This window comes from Chenopodium quinoa, unplaced genomic scaffold (genome assembly GCF_001683475.1).
Source record: "Chenopodium quinoa cultivar QQ74 unplaced genomic scaffold, ASM168347v1, whole genome shotgun sequence".
In the NCBI taxonomy this organism is placed as follows: domain Eukaryota; kingdom Viridiplantae; phylum Streptophyta; class Magnoliopsida; order Caryophyllales; family Amaranthaceae; genus Chenopodium; species Chenopodium quinoa.
Genome location: NW_018742484.1, coordinates 2,377,480 through 2,397,665, shown reverse-complemented (window position 1 = coordinate 2,397,665; position 20,186 = coordinate 2,377,480). Strand labels below are relative to the sequence as shown.

At 32.9% G+C, this 20,186-nt stretch overlaps 1 protein-coding gene across 2 annotated transcripts; it reads left to right on the top strand.

Moving 5' to 3' along the window:
• Positions 1-13,751: 13,751 nt before the first annotated feature.
• LOC110719372 lies at positions 13,752-19,336 on the top strand. Of its 2 annotated transcripts, none has more exons than XM_021898293.1 (7): positions 13,752-13,977; positions 16,916-17,411; positions 17,544-17,716; positions 17,845-17,925; positions 18,041-18,116; positions 18,207-18,287; positions 18,860-19,336. In XM_021898293.1, the coding sequence occupies exons 2-7, from the start codon at positions 16,961-16,963 to the stop codon at positions 19,033-19,035; spliced, it is 1,038 nt and encodes a 345-aa protein (XP_021753985.1). In that variant the 5' UTR covers positions 13,752-13,977; positions 16,916-16,960; the 3' UTR covers positions 19,036-19,336. The 2 variants fall into 2 exon arrangements, with proteins under 2 accessions (XP_021753985.1, XP_021753984.1); XM_021898292.1 differs by having other exon boundaries at positions 13,756-13,977; positions 16,941-17,411.
• Positions 19,337-20,186: the final 850 nt, after the last annotated feature.

The window sequence follows — 20,186 nt, the reverse complement described above, 5'->3', positions numbered from 1 at the left end:
GCGTAACTATTCTATTTATAATACACACAAATTCTTATATTGGATGGCTATACGGTGCGGTCAGTCATTATGGATTATGGGGATTACTTCGTTAGCGTTATAGGGGTTACTTGGTCAATATTACAGGGGTTATTTCGTCAGTATTACAGAGATTACTTTGTTCGTATTATAGGGGTTACCTGGTCAGTGTATTAAAGGGATTACTTTTTTCTTTAATAAGCGGCCACACGGTGTGGCCAGCGACACATAAGACGGGCTGATTATTATATCATTTACACACCCTTTTTTTTTTTATTCTTTTACCCTGGAAAAAGAACATTTTTCTTACCTTTTGCAAATGCACAAATTTTTATGTGTGGCTAACCACACCGTGTGGCCGGAATTATTTATTCACGGGTTACTCAGTCGGTCAGGGGTTATTTGGTCAGGGTTTACTCGGTCTGTCAAGAGTTACTTGGTCATGGGTTACTTTGTCGGTCAGGGGTTACTCTCACACAGAAAACGCCCTATCAAATAAGTAACCCCTAAATAATTAACCTTGACTAAAATGCGCTAACTGACTGAATAACCCCAAAATAAGTAATCCTTGACTGAATGAGTAACCCCTAAATAAATAACCCCTAAATAAGTAACCCCAGCTACATGATGTGGACCATGTGACCAGCCACACAGAAAAAGCACCGTTGCAAATAAATATGTTTGCTTGGAAGATCTTTACACTCATTAAACTTGCTGGGTAACTATGTTTTTGGCAAAATCTTTGATATTCTTATTGTGAGATTACATTAACATATTTAATTTTCTTATACTTCGTTTAGGGTTACTTTGATCCTTACTACTCTGTACTTATTTAAAATAAATAGTGTTCTGTATTGCATATCTTCTTACAATTACTTATTGTAAATTTATCTCAATTAAACATTTACAATTATTATTTAGTACCCCCTAATAATTAACTAATACCCCGTAACATTTTTTTTTTTTTTGACAAGTACTAATACCCCGTAACATTGTGTAACTATTGTGTTCATATTTCTTTTTTATATTGTTTAATTGTTTTACCATATATAGTTTTTATGTGGTTAATGATGGCTAGAACCAATTGAATTACATTTGTTTTTTTTTACTGTCCATTATATGTGTCCCCCACCCATCTTTTGTTCTCACTTTTAAATGTTTAACCGGTTTTTAAATTTCAACAACATACATTGAAACATTATTTATTTCAGTAGAGTTAAATTAAGTTTTTTTTCAATGAGAAAATTTATCAAACTCACTTCTAGCATACGGATTTTCTAATATTTGCGAGTCAATCGAACTTAGCGTAATAGGGGGAAATATATGAGATTTTCTACCCAACAAATGTGAGGCAAAAACCATAAATTTGTTACATTCAATTAAGTAATAATCAGTTTAAGAAAACAAGACCTTCATACTGTCAATTAATGATTTTCATAATATACAAAGAGATTTAATTATGGATTATTAAACAATCTCCCATAAGCACGAGTAATTACGTGAATCTTACCCAAAAGTTTATGATTTCATGAAAGTTACATGTTTGGAAAGAAGTTGATCTACTAGCCTAGCTAGCTTAAAGTCAAAAAATAAATAAATAAAAAAAAAAAAAAACATAGTTGCGGCCCTATAAATTTTATATAAACACTACATATATTTTTGTATCAATTCTTTTGGCATCAACTTTACATTACTCCAAATTAATACTCCATACATGATTTTTTTTCATTAGTTATAACTACCAAAGTGGCAAAGTACCAATTACCGACCAAAGGAATTTCTCCCTTTCAATGCCATTATATTGTCTCTTTGCTAATGTGTCTCAAGCTCAATAAATGTATACTCCGTATATATATATAAAAAAAAAGGTACAAATATGTACATTGTTAGGTTAAATTGTACAAAAAAAAAAAAAAAAAAATACAATATAATTAAGGAAAACGAATCATTGTTAATCAACAACTGACTTTTACAAACAATTAACGCTAATCTCTCCACCCAGAATTAACATGAGTACATACGTGACAACTGAATCCAAATGGAGGTAGCACTGATTCACTGCAACAACATACTTCACCCCTAGCAAGCTAACATACGTAAGACAATATATTCAGGAATGTGGTGCTTTCAAGTAGTAAATTCAGTAATTCAGTACATGTAATAAATAAGAGAAAAAAGATGTGTGAAACTTGGAATCACAAACAAAGGCATTAAATGAGTACTCTCACAAAAATGGGGAAGGGGGGTCATAGCACGCAGTAATAGGTCATAAACATTAATGGTGTAGTATATTATCCTCATTAACTTATTCTGAAATTCTCAACTACCTCATATTTAATAATCCTATCATCCATACCAAACCATTCAAAACTATCATACATCATACATACATTCATGCCCAAGAGTAGGAGGAGAGAGAGTCTGATAAGTATAGTGTATGAAAGAAACATGTGAATACAATTAATGAGATAATGATATGAAAGCCATCTAGGTTGGGTTCTCATTTATTGCCATCATCTAGACCTATCGTTTTTCCGATTATGATATATGTACATCCCTTAGTGTTACACTCCGTGTATAAGTATTGATCTGAATAATACACTTCTAAATAATGGTACTCCAATCTGTATGTATAAATTTGAGAGTTTAAAACAAAATTTCGCGTGAATTGGTGTTATCAATGCTTAACTAGTTATTAGTCCGGGCGATGCCTCGGATCACTGTAAATTCATAAGTTTGATTAAAAACTAAATTTAGAAGGTTAGTGTTTAACAATATTTATAAGTGAATAAAAATATAATATTCACAATAAGTTTAAGATTAATGGGTGCTAGCTTTTATTCATTTTAGTTTATATAATAAAATAATAACTTTTATCCTTAAAAAAATGGAAGAATAGTAAGAGGAAAATCCATCGACTTTAAAAATCGTGAGGGTTCAAGTCACTCTATCTCCAACATTTTTTTTACTCCTTAATTAAATGGTTCTCTTTTTCATTAAAGGGTAATAATAGCTTTAAATAATAGCTGTTATTCATTTATAAATTAAGTACAAATGTTACACATATGAAGAGTTTTAGGGTAATGAATGATGACACATAAAGTGACACATAGTGCTCATGTGGCGCCAAATCATATAGAAAGAACGACTGTTATCCCTTTGAATTTTAATAATATTATAGATTAGTATGGAGTAACTCTAACTTAATATTTCCTTTTTAAACTCTTATATTGAGCACATGAAATTGCATATATCACTTTCCATCTTTTTTTAACAAAACGTCTATATTGTTTAGGTGTCACTTTTAAATCTCCCCACGCAATGGTATTATTATATGGTGTATTAATAGTTCAATACTTTAAACTTGAAACTTCTCTCGTTTGGTCAATTAACTAATTAACTACATAAAATTGATATAATAACTTCAATGAAGTTATGCCTTACACGAGTTTGCATATGTGTATTTATAAGAGCTATTCTTGTGTACACTTATTATCATGTGAAAATGATTCATGTGATTCCAACTTGTGTTAAAATAAGATTAATTTATTGCTAGAAACTTGTGATTTTTAGGTTTTGTTCTCTTCAATTGATTTTTGAGAATCATGTGGTTATTGTTCTTGTACTATCTATATAACTATCAATGTATAAAGATGTTTGGGAGAAAACTTGTAGCAATTTGTTGCTAAGAAGTAGCCCTACAAGTTAATAAGTTAGGAGTATTTTAGAAAATTTGTTCCTTCAACTAAACATCATTATTCAGAATAGACAATTATTAATCAAAATTGATTTTGATTATTGTTTCGTATTATCTCTAATTATCTTTTCTTCGGTCTCTATTTATTTTCACTAATTAGCAGTAATTCTTATATAAGCTTAATACAACAAAAACCATGCATAATAATGACAAATTTGACGGGAAGTCGTTTTCAAAACCTCAATTCATTATTTAATGCATATACAAATCATTTTATACAACTGTCCTGTTCGTAAGGGATGGGTTACCCTTAATAGCCATATAATTTCATTTATAAGTTTAATTTTTACACTATTTATATATACTACGGAGAATCTTTGTTTGAATTGGTCTTGATTATTTTTAAACAAACTTATTTTTGCTCTTACAATCATAAAAAAAAAATACTTCGTATGAAATTTATAAAATTATTTTCAAATGCATTTATTAGTGCAGGGATGCAGAGTTCTGTAGAGTACGTAGGAAAGTTAGAAGAAGACCATACACTTATTTTAACATCTTGTGAAACCGAATACAGAATAATTTGGCTCTGTAATCTGTATTTCTCGATAATTCTTTGTTATCAAGACAACGAAGAACATTTGTGGACAAAACTAAAATCTTTCTATTTTGTCCTTAACTTCACTAGCTCAAATTTGTGATAACATTCTTAGACAACTTGAAAGAGTTGACTTTCTGTTCGGTTCAACTCAATGACCCTTCTACTATTTTCTTTCTTTGTTTGTATATTCTTTTGACAATTCTTTAATTCTTCTATTTAGATAAATAAAGAAAAATAGATTTTTTTGGGTAAAGAGCGAAAAATAAGTGATGATATCGTGGGAAGGGATTTTCTAACAAGCGCCCATGATCACGAACATTTGTTAAATACACCGTTGAAGATTACACTCGCACCCAATTGAAGTCGGGACAGCATGGATACGAGACTTTTGAAGTGAGAGATCCCTCTTTGGATCATTTTAACTTGCATATAAATTCACTGTTGTAGATAATTTCTATAGTACAATCAATTATACTATGCTCATGCATAACCAAAATTATTTCTTTAGTTAATGTATTAGGAATGTCAATGTGCCGAAACACTTGTGAACAACTCATAAACAAGTTCGTTTAAAGCATCTGTCAAAAATAAATAAATATATATTGTTTAAAGCTTTTGAATGGTAAATAAACAAGTCTGAATTTCAAGATCATTAAATAAATGAGCCAAGCTCGATTAACTATGCATTTGATTCGTCTAGAATCGTGAACATATATGTTTATTTTTACCTATTTTGTATTTTGTAAGATTATTGTTCGTGTTCATCTATAAACTTGTCTATATATGCTTAAATTGTAAAATAATAATAATAATAATAATAATAAAAATATATATAAAAAAAAAAAAAAAAAAAAAAAAAAAACTATACTCCATATTTAGTTAGGAACAACACTTTTGTTTATACAGTAATAAATATCACAAGGACATCTACAATACATGATGTATAAAGCACATCCTAAAATTAAGGTTAAAAAAATTTCTGAAAGTTTATATTTACTTTTCCAAGAATCCTAAATTACATTCTTTAAATTTATTTTATGAGATTACAGATAGAATTGCTACACAAAATCGTTAAGCAAGGTAAGCTTATCAAATGCTCTATAAGCTCGAACAACAAGTCAACAAAAAGACCTAAACAGATAATACACAAACAGGAAATCGAAAGCTATGTATTTCATATCAATTAACCATGGCTAGGACTAGGACATGTTAATACTCAACTGGACTTGGCTGTTTGACATCCCTAATTGTAGAACGGTAATATCATTCACCTAATCACCTTTCAGTTACCAAAAAAAATAATGAAACATGTTGCATGCACTGACTTGACCTACATGAGCAGTCAAGCAAAAAAAACAAGGCCAAATTAAGGGAAAATAAAATCGTCATCAACAACAACAAAGTCATGACTCATGAGAAGACCAAGACATAAGAAAAGTGGCCCAACCCAAAAAATAAGGTTTTAAACATTGAAGTCTTACAACGTGGGCTACAAATTGGGGTGTGGACGGTAATGCAATTGTGTGATGCTGGACAAGCGTCATATCAACACCAAAATTTGCCTCGTTTCAAGGATAAACGATTAGATCCACCGAGTGAGCAACTACCAAAGTACTCAACAATTATAATTCACAAAATTTAGGAAAATTTCACTTTTGGTATTATCAAATGACTTTACTTTGATTTTTAGTGCCTATCTATGAGTAACATTTAATTTTATTTTGCTATCTATCAAATTCAAACAGAATCCGTTAAGTAGTATCAAAAGCTATACTTTTAGAATTTGATAGATCAAAACTAGCATGGAGTGAAAACAAAATTGTGTCGTGAGCAGACACATCATCAAATGGTCTTCCTAAGATCCATCCAATTGATTAACTCAATCAGTTCCTTGACATGGGTCTCAACTGACTAACCAGGTAGAAGTTTCTTGGCCATTATCTTGCCATGAATGTTGTAAGTCTGAAACCTTACACTGTCAGTCCAGGAGTACTATATCTTGGGAATTGAATCAACGATTTCCTTGACATTCTTATCAATGATGCCTCCACTTCCTAATGCCCCTATGCCCCCTTTGCAGGCAGCATGTAGGCATTCTCGCAGTAAGGTTGGCTCATAATCCTTAAACCTTCTAACCCAACAAGTTGGAATAGAGGCTAACATGAGATTCCTGACTTTCTCTGCATTTGAAACATCTTTCGCATGCCTTTCAGGAGTGAAACCCACTGTGAATCTGCTTTCAATGGGAATATATAGGCGAGCTTTGAGCCCATGGCTCTTTAGAACACTTCTTAGCTCCTTTTCCAATCCCTGAAGTTTATGAGATTTAGCCTTGTTTTCAATTTGGTTGGCAAGTTAGCGTTGTCGTTAAAGCTATTCATCTACAAACAAAAACGAGGCAAAGTTCAATAATTATGTTTAATAAAATTTAAAGCACCATAAGCGAATTAAATAGGTTACTTTAAAACACTTTATTCAATATTAAATTATCCCAATTTGAGTTAAGTGATTCCAAGACCCTTTATTTGTGCAATAATTCACTGGACTTTGGCCCTAACATCAACCATTATATTTCAAAGGTGAGTAAACTCTTTACTGATTACAACTCTTGTAACTCTTGGTTGAATAATTAAGCATCTCATGTTTAATTATTATTACCCTTTGCTTAAAGGTTCTAAACTCTTTAGGTAACCTTGTTGAGCACAACTAATTAAAATTGTAAAACTTGATTTACCTCAAGTTACCTAAGATATAAAAATGACACCCAACTTTGGCATGACCTATCATTAATTATCGAAGGGTTGTTGGGTTTTTAATTGGAAAAACAATCTCAATATTACCGGGACCTAGATTTATTATGTTGTGATTAATTTAGTGAAATCTAGTGCATCATCAACAACATAAATAAAACCTAGCATGCATAATCTACTAAATTCATAAATAAAACATGACATAATATGACCCTAAATCCTAAGAAAAATAATAAAGCAAAAGCTCCCACTTGAACCTTCATGGATCTCATCCACTTGCTCCTTTAGGCCTTTACTCCAGGGCTTCTAGGATTAACTGCAACCTGTAATTCTATTCTATTCTATTTATTACTTAAATAAAATAGAATAATTACAAAAATACTTAACGGTACGCAGGCCGTATTTAGATTACAAAAATACATCACGATGCGCATATTATACTTAGAATCTATGGGCCATACTAGTTTATATATAGCAAAATAATATCATATATTATAAATTGCCATATAATAAATCACTCAACATGCTTGCCTAAACTACAACATCGAATGTTGGAAACATGGTACCAAAATATCTCATATTTTTATCTGTAATTAGATAATATCATATATTATTCATGACCAATTATAAAATATCATATATTTTAATTTAGGTATGAGATAAAATCAAATCTTATTTTAATCTTGGGAAGATAAATCATATTTATTCTCCATGATTATCCTAACTAATTTAGGAGATTCTATCCTAATTATTTAGCCAATCACATAATTTTAAATCAATTATATCCTAAAATAATTATGGGATAATCTCATTATTAAATCAATTATTATCCATATAGAATCTTTTGTTCAAAATATCTTAACAAAAACTTATCAAAGTTAACAACTTTAATTTTGAAAACTTATTCTTTTTTCAAAATAAAAACTGATTTTGAATTTTAAAATAAAATAATTTTTTTTGAAAAACGTGCCAGCCACCGTGGTGTGGCCAGCCGAAGCCAACCACGGTGGTCGTACACCTGTACGGTGTACGCTGCACAGCAGCAGTAGCAGTGTCGCGGAATCGTTGCACGGTGCTGCTGCTACTCCCTTCTTTTGCCGGACCTGATGCCCCTCCCCTCCCTCCCTCTTGGACCACAACTGACGGCAGCCACTGTGGCTGCGCCACCCAGCCGCGACTGCCGCCGCAAAACAGCCACAAAAAACATTTTTTTTGAAAGTTTTAAAACAACTCTTGCTAAAATAAATTAAATTGGTCCAAGTTATTAAAATTAAATCACATTCAATTTGAAAATTAGGGTTTTTCATGAAAATAAATCCCAATTCAATTTAACACTTAAATTATATTATTGATCATGCAAAATACACAATTTATACATGAAGTCAAATAAATTAAATTCATGAAACTAGGAACTATCGAAATTATTCAAAACACAAAACACAAAATCCAAATTTAGGGTTTAGGGTTTCGAAAATTTCGAACTAGGGTTTGGGGGGTCGAAATTTTCGAACCAAATAGGGAAAAAAATCGGTCCATTGTTAGGCTAAATTCGAGCAAAATAAATCACATTTAATGATTTCATATGTTAAATCACATTTAAAATAATAATTGACCCATAATTAAATTATTCTCCCTCTTAATTGAATTAAAATTTGTGGACAACAAATAATTATGATCAATATGTGTACACGCATTAGGCTAACTGATACCACTGTAGGACTTTAGATACTATAAGCGGAATTGCATGAATTGTATTCATAAGCAACTAAAACAAGATCTATGCATAACACACAAAGAACACATAATTATACCTTTGAAGCGTGATTCCACGAGTGATCGAGCAAGAAAAATAAGGAGAACAAGAACCCCAAACGTGATTCCTCTACTTGGTCCACGGGCAAGGATTGAACCTCCACTAATGCTAGTTAGTTGTGATTGAACCCTTCAATCAACTTTCTACGGAAAGGAGATGAGACAAACAAACCACGAACCACCACCACCACCACCACCGTGCGTCCACTAGGGGGCCGGCGTTCATACTATACGGACAGAGGGGAAGAGAGAGAGAGAGAGAGAGAGGCGTGTGAGAGAGAGGGGGAAGTTTGGTTGGTTGCTTCACAATCTACTGCTTAGGTTAATTGTGACTTGTATGCATCATCTAGGCAAGGCCTCTATTTATATAACTCATATATAATTAGAGTCCATGTGAATCCTAAACTCCTAATCCAACCCAAACTATTCTAGCCTTACTTCTTATGTGGCTTGTCATTACCTCATGAGGCCCATGAATGGCCTTCATACTTTGTTCAATCCATAACCCTTGTGTGTAACCTTGTAGGATCCATTCTATTGGGCTATGGACATATCTAGCAACAGACAATGACGACCCAAAAGAATGAACTAATTATCTCCATAATAATGATCCTTGATATATCTAGTAATTGCACTTAACGAAGACAGAAATCCTTCAAGAAATGGGCGGGTTTGGGGGAAAATCCGTCCTCCACCTCCACCGCATAGCAATAATCTGCGATTGATTTGTGTAGGCGGACTCACGGTGAGTCCGTTCTACACAAATTTTCTCCTTTTGTTCCAATAATATTGTAAAATATCCCTCTTCTTGCTTTACCCAATTTTTTCCTCCTCACTCATCCCATCAACACTCTCTCCAACAAAATCAATTTATATGCAAACAATAACTATGAATATCTTTTGGGAAAATAGTTATAATGTGGCATCATTAGTAAATAAGAATAATCTTAATAACATGTTTAAATTAGTTAAATACAAGAAGTGTACAATAATATACAACTAACTTCATATTTAAATTAGTATTATATCATTTTCCTCTTTATGTGAGTCTTCATACCTTGTTATTTTTCCAATGGTAATGAAATTTTTTGATGTGGCTTGACTTGTTGTCGAAATATGTCCAAAACCTTTCTCTAGAAACCCCCCCTGGCTTTTGAGTTACCACAACCTTTAGGACCCCTATTCTTATTTTTTCCTTTATAGCCTGTGATAAGAGCTTGTGAATTGTCAACTCCCATCTCCTTTCTTTTTAACTTTTCATTAAACATGCTATCTTTGGTCACATCCAAAGAAAGCACTCCATTATGAACAGATCGAGTTACTAATTATTGCAACTAAGGTTTTCCAACTACCTGGAAAAGAATACAACAAGAACAAAGCTTGCAATTTCATATTAGTCAGCTTGTTAATTCACCATTTGGGAGTCACTGAGATGCTCATACACTAAATCTTTCCACGTTTCAATTTCGAATTACCAACTCTCTTGATTAATAGAAGTTTTAATTTGTTATGTGCAACCTTTTTTTTATTTTTTATTTTTGTAAAGACCTTCCAATTTGTTCCACAAATCATCAGGGTTGGATTCTTGACGCACATGATAAAAAATGTTAATATCAATTATGTATAATAGTCTCAGGCCAACTCCTAAGAGTTTTTCGCTACAACTTTACCTAATTTCCTTCTTTCCTTGTCTAGGTTTTGCGAAACATAGTCCCCTTTTTTTTTTTTTTTTTTTTTTTTTTTTAACAAGTTCACTTGGGTCATGTAAATCCTTGCAATATAGCAAATCTTCCATCATTGGTCTATATATGGAATAATTGATTGATATCACTTTAACCATGGAGCTACCACTATTGGATAAAGGTGTCAAAAATCGACTCAACCAACCCAACCTAAAACCGACCCAGGCAAAATTTGATTCAAATTTCGACTAGTATGAACACCGATGTTGTTAAAATCGCAATTCGGATCATAGGATTGTACGATCCTACGATCCAATTTCAATCTAACGATACGGATTGAAAACAGAAGGCAATTGTAGAAATCTAAAAATGTCTCCCAAAACCAAACTCGATGATGAATAGCCTTTCACCGCCATTATTGGTCGGGTCGAAAATTTAAGCTCGGGAGTACTTAAAATCCATAATCCAACATAGCATACAAATCAGTCCACATTTCAGTCCAAGTATTTAGTCAAACCTTGTCCAATCCTCATTTTAGCCTAAACCATTTTAATCCATTTCATTTATTTATTGATTGAGCCCAATTAATAATTATCATAAACCCTAAACTTGAAAGGCTGAAAGTGAGTCTGGAATGACAGAAACGGCGCATAATTGTCACGTCTTTTATTAAAAAAAAATAAGATAAAAATGATTTTTAAGGAAGGTTCAATAGAACGCAACCGCTGTGCCACGGCAAAATTACCGTGCCACGATAATAAGTACCGTGCCATGGCATTTCTTGCCGTGCCACAACATTTCTTTTTACCCGGTTTTTATCTTTTTCACGCGTTTTTTATTTTTAAAATGATAAAATTAACTACCGCACCACGTCACAGGTACCGTGCCAAGGCAAAATGTACCGTGCCACGGTGCACAATGCCGTGGAGCGGTGCATTTTTCTGCTGCGGCGCCTCATTTCTAGGGTTTCGGACCTCACCCTTCACATTTCCTCTACAAATACTAACCTAATTTACGAGTTTCAGGGCACCAATTCATAGTCTCTTTCTGTCTTATGCTCTAGCCTAAATACTTGCCTTCCCTATTTCACAATTCATCCCTTAAGCACTCCTCGGAGTCCGTACTTTACCTGAAATTCCATACTTAAACCAAGGCGTGAAAGGTAGAACTGTTTGAGGGTTTGGCCCCAAATCAACTTACTTTCATTTGAATTAATTTCCATTTAATTATTTATTTTCCTTGAAATTACTAATGTGTTTATTTATTGTTTTATAATTGCAAGCAAACACAATCAAAAGTAAGGAATCATGTTCCTTTTGCTCCTACTATATTTCTAACGATTTTTATTATATTTGTCATGTATTAATCGTTGTTATTATAGTTAAATTGCTTCAAATATTAATGTTGATTCTATTGTTATTGTTGATCATCCTATTGCATGTTAAAGGGAATATGTAATTGAATATAACGCCTAGTAAGATAATTTGGATGACCGGTTAGGAATTTAGGATCCTTTTTAATCTTGTTGTTAATTGAAGTGATCACGAAAATTAGAATTACGTGTTGCATTAACATTCAACCAATTTAGCCTAATATTAGTTTGGAGCAAATAAAATCTTTGTATTGTGTGCCTTTGAGATTGCAGGAACTACTTGTCATTAAAAGAATCGAGTAGAGGCCAATACGGGCGAATATGACTCTATGACTCACTTCGTACCATCATCCTCGATCTTCCTTTCGTGGTTCCAAACCATATGGAGTTAGTAATCTAATGGATTATGAATGAGGTGTAACCTTCACGGGTCAATCGTTGTCCCTTATTCGTGGTTGCCTTTTAATGATCTGTGAACGGTTTACAAGTTCCTTAAAAACTTGTTGGCGGTTTCCTACTTTCCTTGTCCCTAATCGTATAATGTCAATTCCTACCTCCTATGATTGTCAAGCATATTCACCACATGGTTAGGTAGGCGCACTTCGAATGACACCTACATCAATAAGATCGCATCAAGATCGGTCAGGACTGTATAAGATTGGGTAGGATCGTTCATAATCGTACTAGATTATGTAAGATCAGTCATGATCGAATGATCTTGATTTTTCATTGGGATTATTGTTGGAGCGTATGGGATCATGTAGAATCGATCGGAATCATACAAGATCAAGTATGATTGTTCAGGATAAGATGATTCTACTTTTTACTTATTAAAATGAGCCTAAAACAACCAAACTTTTCTTTAAGCCTAGAAAATGACTACGCTACTATTTAAATTATATATTTTGGCATTTTTATTGCTTGAAAGATGGGTATCCATTTATGTAGCTACATTTTTTTATTGCCCTTTTTATTTATTTTGTAAGATCTTACGATTCTACGATCGGATTTTATCGATATGATACTATTCCCCTTACCAAATTGGCTTTACTACTAAAATCCATAATAAGAAGGTATAAATGCTTGTCAAGTAAATAATTCTTTCCAAATTCGCCACATCGATATATCGTGGTAGATCAATCGCGCGATTGATTGGGTTGCTAGTCATGCGCGATTGATAGGGTTGCCGGTCATGACCACCTGTTATTCATTTATACTAATTGATGATGTAACTTATTCTCTTCAAGATACATAATTGTATTTGTACCTAGTGTGGTTTAAAACTATTTTGGCATTTTTAAATGTAATTCTTTTTCCTTCGCTCTAGATTAATCTACACATATCTTTAATTATCAATATAAAAAATTATAAAAAGTAAATGTTTGAAAATCCATCATTAGAATAACCTAACAACAAAATCCCACACCATAATTTTTCTTTATAATCTATAAACCATAAAAGTTAGTCAAAATAAAGTAGATTTTGTAAATTATAAACGCGTCAATTAGGCCCTATTCATTACTTTACCTTATTTTTGTTGAATTAAAATTATTTTTACTGAATTGAAATTATTTTTGCTGAAATTAAATTATTTTTACTAAAATGAAATTATTTTTACTGAGAAATTATTTTTACTGATTTTCTATTATATTTCTTCTTTAAAGGTACTGATTTTTACTGAACTGAAATTACTTTTGCTAAATTAAAATTATTTTTAATAAAAACTGAATATTATTTTTTTAAAGTATAGTGAACAGAGCCTTATTTGAAATGGCGTATACCTAGTATTACTAGTAATAAAAAAGAAAAATGAAAAAAAAAAAAAAAATGGTTGTGCTAGAAGTTTCCCTATGCCTCTGTGTTGCGGTGTAACAAGCGGTTTGAATTATAAAACCTGATTCGCACCTAAATATCAGGATTCATTTCGCCTTTTTAGTTATAATCCTCTCTATTCCCCAATGCATTTCTGACCATCTTTTGCTTCGCTGCTTAGGGTTTCATTTTCCCCTTTTCAAGTTATCTTTTTCTTTCTATCCAATTCTGAGGTAACTCATTAATCTTCTTGATTTTTTTTATGATTCTATTTCATATTTTGTGAATTATTCTGATTGTTTATGTTGATTTTAGTACCAGTATCTCTCGTATTTAAAGCTTCTTGTTGATTTTGATATTGCCAACTCTGATGATTTTTTTTGGTGGGATTTTGATTTTAATTTTGATGATGATTGTTGAATGTTTGATGGTTAAATATTTGGATTGTTTGAATTTTGTTTATGTAAATGTGTTATCTGTTTGTTTGATTTTGTTCATGCTTTTCGTCTTCATACATCTCAACTTGTTAATGAATGAATTTGAATTATTTATATCTTCTTTTCGCTTTCGGGTGCAAATGGAGTTTCAAGTTTTTGCTGGCGACTATGTGATACTAGTATTTGATCGATTTTATCGTTGTTTGCTTTTATTTTGTTGTGACGTAATAATTTGTGATTAAGCTTGGATAATGAAAGTTGGTGTTTTACTTTTGGGTTGAAAAGCTGCATAATCTGTGAGAGGCATTGGGTTGATGGTTACATCTCTACCATTTTATCTTTTGAAGTATTAATTAAAGGAGGTATTTTTTGGATGTTAGATTTGCCCTTTCATACATCCATCCTTTTTGAAGAAAAATAATAATTCTATCTGCCTTAGGATTAGTTGCCTTAATAGTTTTAGAAAGTTAGGAAATTAGCAATACATTTCCTACCATATGAGTGGATTATTATTAGATTTTCAAATATGGACTCAGTTACCTAACTTAAATAGAAGGGTGAATGGGGGATCAGGAATTCTATTGTATTGGACATTATATTTTTATAATGAACTCATGGAAGCTCTTTGTCGGGCATTTGGTATGAGTTGGGGATAAGGATAAGGTTAAAGATAACGTAGGATTAAGGATAGGGATTTTTTCTTGGGGACTTCATTTAATCCATATTCCTTGTTTGGTATGAGATAGGATTAAAATGGGATGTTTAGCAAATGTATTGAATTACCTTCATCATTTTGGGTACAATTTTTTAACCCGATTCCTCCCTAGGTGTATAATTGGTGGCATAAGTTGCTTTTATTTTTTATATTCCTCTTCTTATCCCTGACATTACAAATCAAACATGGGATATGGGTGATTAGAGATAGTAAATCCTTTTCTTACTTCTTATAACTCCTACTAAATGTTGAGAATAGAATATGAGTAGAAAAGCTTTAGTATTTCATTGATCAAGATTGCTTTTATATAGACTACTTGGATTAACAAGATACATAACTCAGTAATATAAGTATAAGGGATGATTTCAAGGTTCTTCATAGAAGATTAGAGCTAGCTAAACACTATATTTAACTAAATATTTAAGTAACAACCTAGACTAGTCTAAGCTATATTCAACACCAAATACCCCTTCAATTATGAGAGTGTGGGACAACATGACAACTGAATCTAGAGGGAGAGAGCAATAATTTTACCAAGGTTTAATAAGCACCGGCTACACGGCATCCAAAGATATATTGAATATCTTAAGGTATATTAATTAGTCTCAAGTGTTTACTTTTGTATTAAAAGTGAAGGCGTGAGTGCATGTGATGTACTCATGTTTGTATATATTTTTAAGCCTTTCTAATAGGTGAAAGATGTTTATACCTAGTGTGTATTCCTTTCCGGCTGGATTTTATGGGTTATTGTCCTTTAGCTTGAAATATCAAGCTTTTTGGTTACTGATGATAAATTTACTTACCTATCTTTGTGGGATTGCTTTAATACAGAAGATTTACCTTCCCCATTGGATTAAGGGATGAAAGTTGTAGAAAATGTTCTTGATTTGGGATTTTTATTTCTATTGGAAACATTATGGATTAATTATGCAGAAAACAGCGACAAAGTTATGACAATCGTTGTTGAGAAAGGAGGGGAATGTTATAGTGCTCCTCAAATGAGAATGTGAATTAATGTTGTGCTGAATATGAGGTATTATTGTGTTTTTAATCAATATCTCGTGTTCATGACTTTATGATGGTAGACCTTTATATGTTATTGGTTACGTGGATTAATCTTTGGGGCATGTTTAAGTTTTTGTTAGAGATAGGCATTTTGGGTTAGGATAATGCCACATTAATCTTTCTGCTGTACTCTAGCAAATATGAAGTATTATTCAGAGTTAGAATAGTGCCACATCGAGCAATATTGTATTTATAGCATTATCAGCATCATCTAGTGGCTGGAAGAATCATTTGTCCTTTTATATGCTGATGCTGCTTTTGGACAATGAAATCATTTAATAAATTGATATCGAGACCTGAGTCATTCTTTTAAATTTAAAGCCTGTATTTATGGGTTCAGACTTAGGATGTCATGATCTTTGATTTACTTACCTTACAGATAACCCTTGTAGATTTATTGATGGTGTTGATCACATTACTCAGTTTGGACATTATGATTATACTTACAAGCAAAGTTACCCCAGTTGCAAGCAGTTCCACATTATTGTGTGTTTGCGTCTTCAGTAGAATGATCAATGATCATTACACAGTGTGGACTTTATGATCATAACTTACAAACTACGTTGAAATAGCTTTTCGATTGCCGTATACTTGAAATCTCTTTATATGGATATTGTGTTGAAGTTGTCGAATGAAAGGGATTATTGGTATTTGTAACAGTTAACTAACCAATGCCCCTATTTTGCCTGTTTTCATATTGCAAAATTGTTTCTAGTAAATTATTATTGGTAATCTGGCCCTGTAAACAGATCTAATGCTGCTGCTATAGATCTTTATGTCGTAATCAACCAAAGGGATTGTGGTTCCTAGTTTGGTGAATGGTGAGGACCATAGTCACCATACTGCTGTAATGCTGTGAAATTGCGAATGTTTATTTTGTGATATCTAATATCTTAAAATTGCTGCTTAGACAATTTTGTACTTTGTTTCTTATTATAAATAAAATTTTGGTAGTAAAGTTCTACCTTTTGCTTTTAAGGAGCTATTGGAAAAAGAAATATGGACGGAAGGGGAGGCAGGAATAGTTTCTTTGACCCCTTTGCTGGCTTTGGTGGGTTTGGTGGTATGGGAGGTCATCCAAGTATGCTGTCAAGTGGGTTTGGTGGTATGGGAGGTCATCCGAGTATGCTGTCAAGTGTTTTTGGAGGAAGAGATCCATTTGATGACCCTTTCTTCACTCGTCCATTTGGAAGCCCATTTGGAAGAATGTTCGAGACTGGCTTGTTTGGTGATAATGGAAATCCTTTCACTGGTACACATCCAGCTGGTTTTATACAACATCAAGAGCCTCAGCCAAATAAACGAAGGGGGCCTGTGATTGAGGAGTTGGATTCAGATGATGAGCATGATGAAGAAGATGATGCTAAGAAAACAGAAGACAATCACCGCAGGAAGCATTCTAGATTGGCCAGTGAGCCTTACATTGAGATTTCTGATGATGAAACAGATGGTGAAGTAGATTTCTGCTTTTGTATTTTATTTATTTATTTATTTATTTATTTTTGAAATATCTGCTTTTGTATTTTCATTTATCTAGTTTTTTGTGTAATGACTTGACTTTTAATATTATCTTGTGTTGCAGATGGAAAAAATAAACACATTCAGCCCAGAAACGAGGTTAACAACAGGATGAACTACTTGCAACCTCAATCTCAGTCTCAATGCTACACCTTCCAGAGCTCTACTGTATCATATGGTGGTACTAATGGAGCATATTATACTAAATCTTCAACCAAAAGGGCCGGGAGCGACGGGGTGAGTACCTGTCTTTTCATTGGGACTCCAAAAGCATGCTACATGTTGTGCTTTGATGTGTGTGACTCCTTGAATTGCCTTTTGTTGTTTTTTTTGCTCTTGTCAATATTCTGGTGTATGCTTTACAGGTTATGTTTGAAGAATTTAAAGAAGCTGATAGCACAACTGGTCAAGCAAATCATAGGATCTCAAGGGGACTCCATAACAAGGTATTTTTCTCAGTCACCTTGGAAAATATATTTTACTATCCTTGGAAGAGTACAAGTTGGATGTCAGTTTTTGGATATTAAAGCTTGTATATTTGATGTTTTCCTGCATGTATAGGGGCATACTCTTGCAAGGAAGCTTAATTCCGATGGTAGAGTGGACACAAGGCAGACACTGCATAACCTTAATGAAGGTTTGTTCTACATATGCCATGAGGTAGATTTATACATAAGTGGGAGTAGATGATCACTAACAAATTCTCCAAAATGTATACTGGTTACAGATGAGCTCGATGGCTTTGAAAATGCTTGGGAGGGTAGTTCTGGAAGGCATTTGACTGGTGGTAGGCTGAGGTTGGATGGAGGTAAGAGCACTGGAAGCTTATCTCAGTTATTATAAAGTGTGTGTGTTTTGGTGCTTGTGGAAGTAGCAAGTTGTTTTGTTAAAAGAAAAGGTATAAATTTCTTGTTTAGGAATGTATTATGTTGAAGGATCTCTGTGCATGCTGGGTGGAGCCAATACACTTAAGGCTCTAATTTTTTTTAATAAACATGATGAAAATTTAAACGGTTCTACTTCTACTTTCTATTTTCTATATGTGCCCAGATCTCTCAAGGGTTCCTAACTTGTTTATTGCTTGTGCTTCACCTTTTCCCCCTGAGAACCATTTCTGGATAATGTGAGGCTATTTTTCATGGGTTTGAAATGATTATTGAGACTTTCATCTCCATTTGATGTTGTCCTTGAAGTCTTTTTGTTTTCTGTCTGACACTTTGGCTAACATGAGCATAACACAGAACTGTAATAATTATGTTATTAACTGTAAATGCTTAGAATGAGCAGTTCCTCTAATTAGGTACTTGTGACTTTGTGAGAACTCCTCTCACTGGTTTTTCCCCCCTTCTTTTTGTTTTTTTTTTTTCTTGTGACCTATAGGTAACTCAGAAGCTGGTAGCTCTGGACAGACATACAGGCAAGGCTGGGCACTTCCTTCTACTCAGCGTCAAGGAAACCACTCTAGTGTACCCAGTGGGAATAATGCATCGGCTCATATGCAGCAGACAGGTAGAAGGGCAACAGATCGTGGGTTGAATGGGAGAATGAGGGGTTAAGCGACTTGCTAGCTGTATCTGATTGCATATGAAAAACCTTTGGATCTTCTCCACAATGCCCCTATATGTGTCATAGTACTTTAGTAGATTCTCAACAATTTTACTATACTATCTATTAGGCATGCAAGCGTATGTATCCTTGCTGTTTTGAGAGTTCTGAGTATAGCCTATCACTTAGCCTTTCTAATGTGATGCTTTTGTTGTATGAAACGTCCTGGTTGGGCAATGTATTGGGCAGCACATTTATATTGTGCGGATTTTAAATATTAAATCGTGATCCATTTATTGAGTTAGTTCTACACATAGTACATCACTTCCTATGTCATTCAAAATTCACATTTTAATGACTTATAGTATCTTATGAAGTGTCTTTATCTGGGAGATGATTAATGGTTGAGAGAGCTCTTGCATGAAGTATTAGAAATTGGTTGAGGGGTGTTTTGTAATCTCGAAAAAGATTTTGATTAGTGTTAAAAAGATTTAAAGTTAATGCTAATTGTTGGTACTAGTGACAATGTAATTGTTAGAGGGAACAATTGCGAGCAAATTTACTTAGATGAAATCAAATGGCATAGAAGAGTTGAGTCAACATGTTTGAGGTTTTTCTTTTCCAATTAGGTTTAAGAAATTTTCTCATGAAAGTCCATCTTAAATTATCTTTGTTCCTTTATATTGTGTTTTTGTTTCGGCAAAAAAGTAGCGAACAATTTCTTCTATTTGTACAATTAACCTCTCTTGTAACTGTTCATCCATATAATAGTCTCTCTTAAAATTTCAAGGACAGGCTCGTTCTTAAGGATGGGAGAGTGCAGAAGCAGTTACCCTAATGCTTGAACTTGATTGTAATAGGCAAGCAGTTTAGGAATTTAATAAGAGACATCGCAAACGAACTCAACAACCTCATGAGATTGAATTCATTAGCCATTAGTTATTGCCTCTAAATTAGGCCATTCATTGGGACAGCACTCGAATTCTATATTAATTGAAGTGTTAGCCATTAGTTTCAAGATTAGATCATTGGTCTTATTTTACTTGTCTCATTAAATCAAAAATCAAAAATAATTTTAAAGAACTTTCTTTTGTTCTTTTTATTTGCTTATTTTACTAGTACTTTATTTGTTAGCTTTTAGTTGCAACGTTTTGACTTTTAC

Coding starts and splice junctions, on each gene's coding strand:
- LOC110719372 (XM_021898293.1), top strand. CDS start 16,961: ATGGACGGAAGGGGAGGCAGGAATAGTTTCTTTGACCCCTTTGCTGGC. Junction 17,717..17,844: donor AAAGGGCCGGGAGCGACGGG/GTGAGTACCTGT, acceptor TATGCTTTACAG/GTTATGTTTGAAGAATTTAA. Junction 18,288..18,859: donor TAGGCTGAGGTTGGATGGAG/GTAAGAGCACTG, acceptor TGTGACCTATAG/GTAACTCAGAAGCTGGTAGC.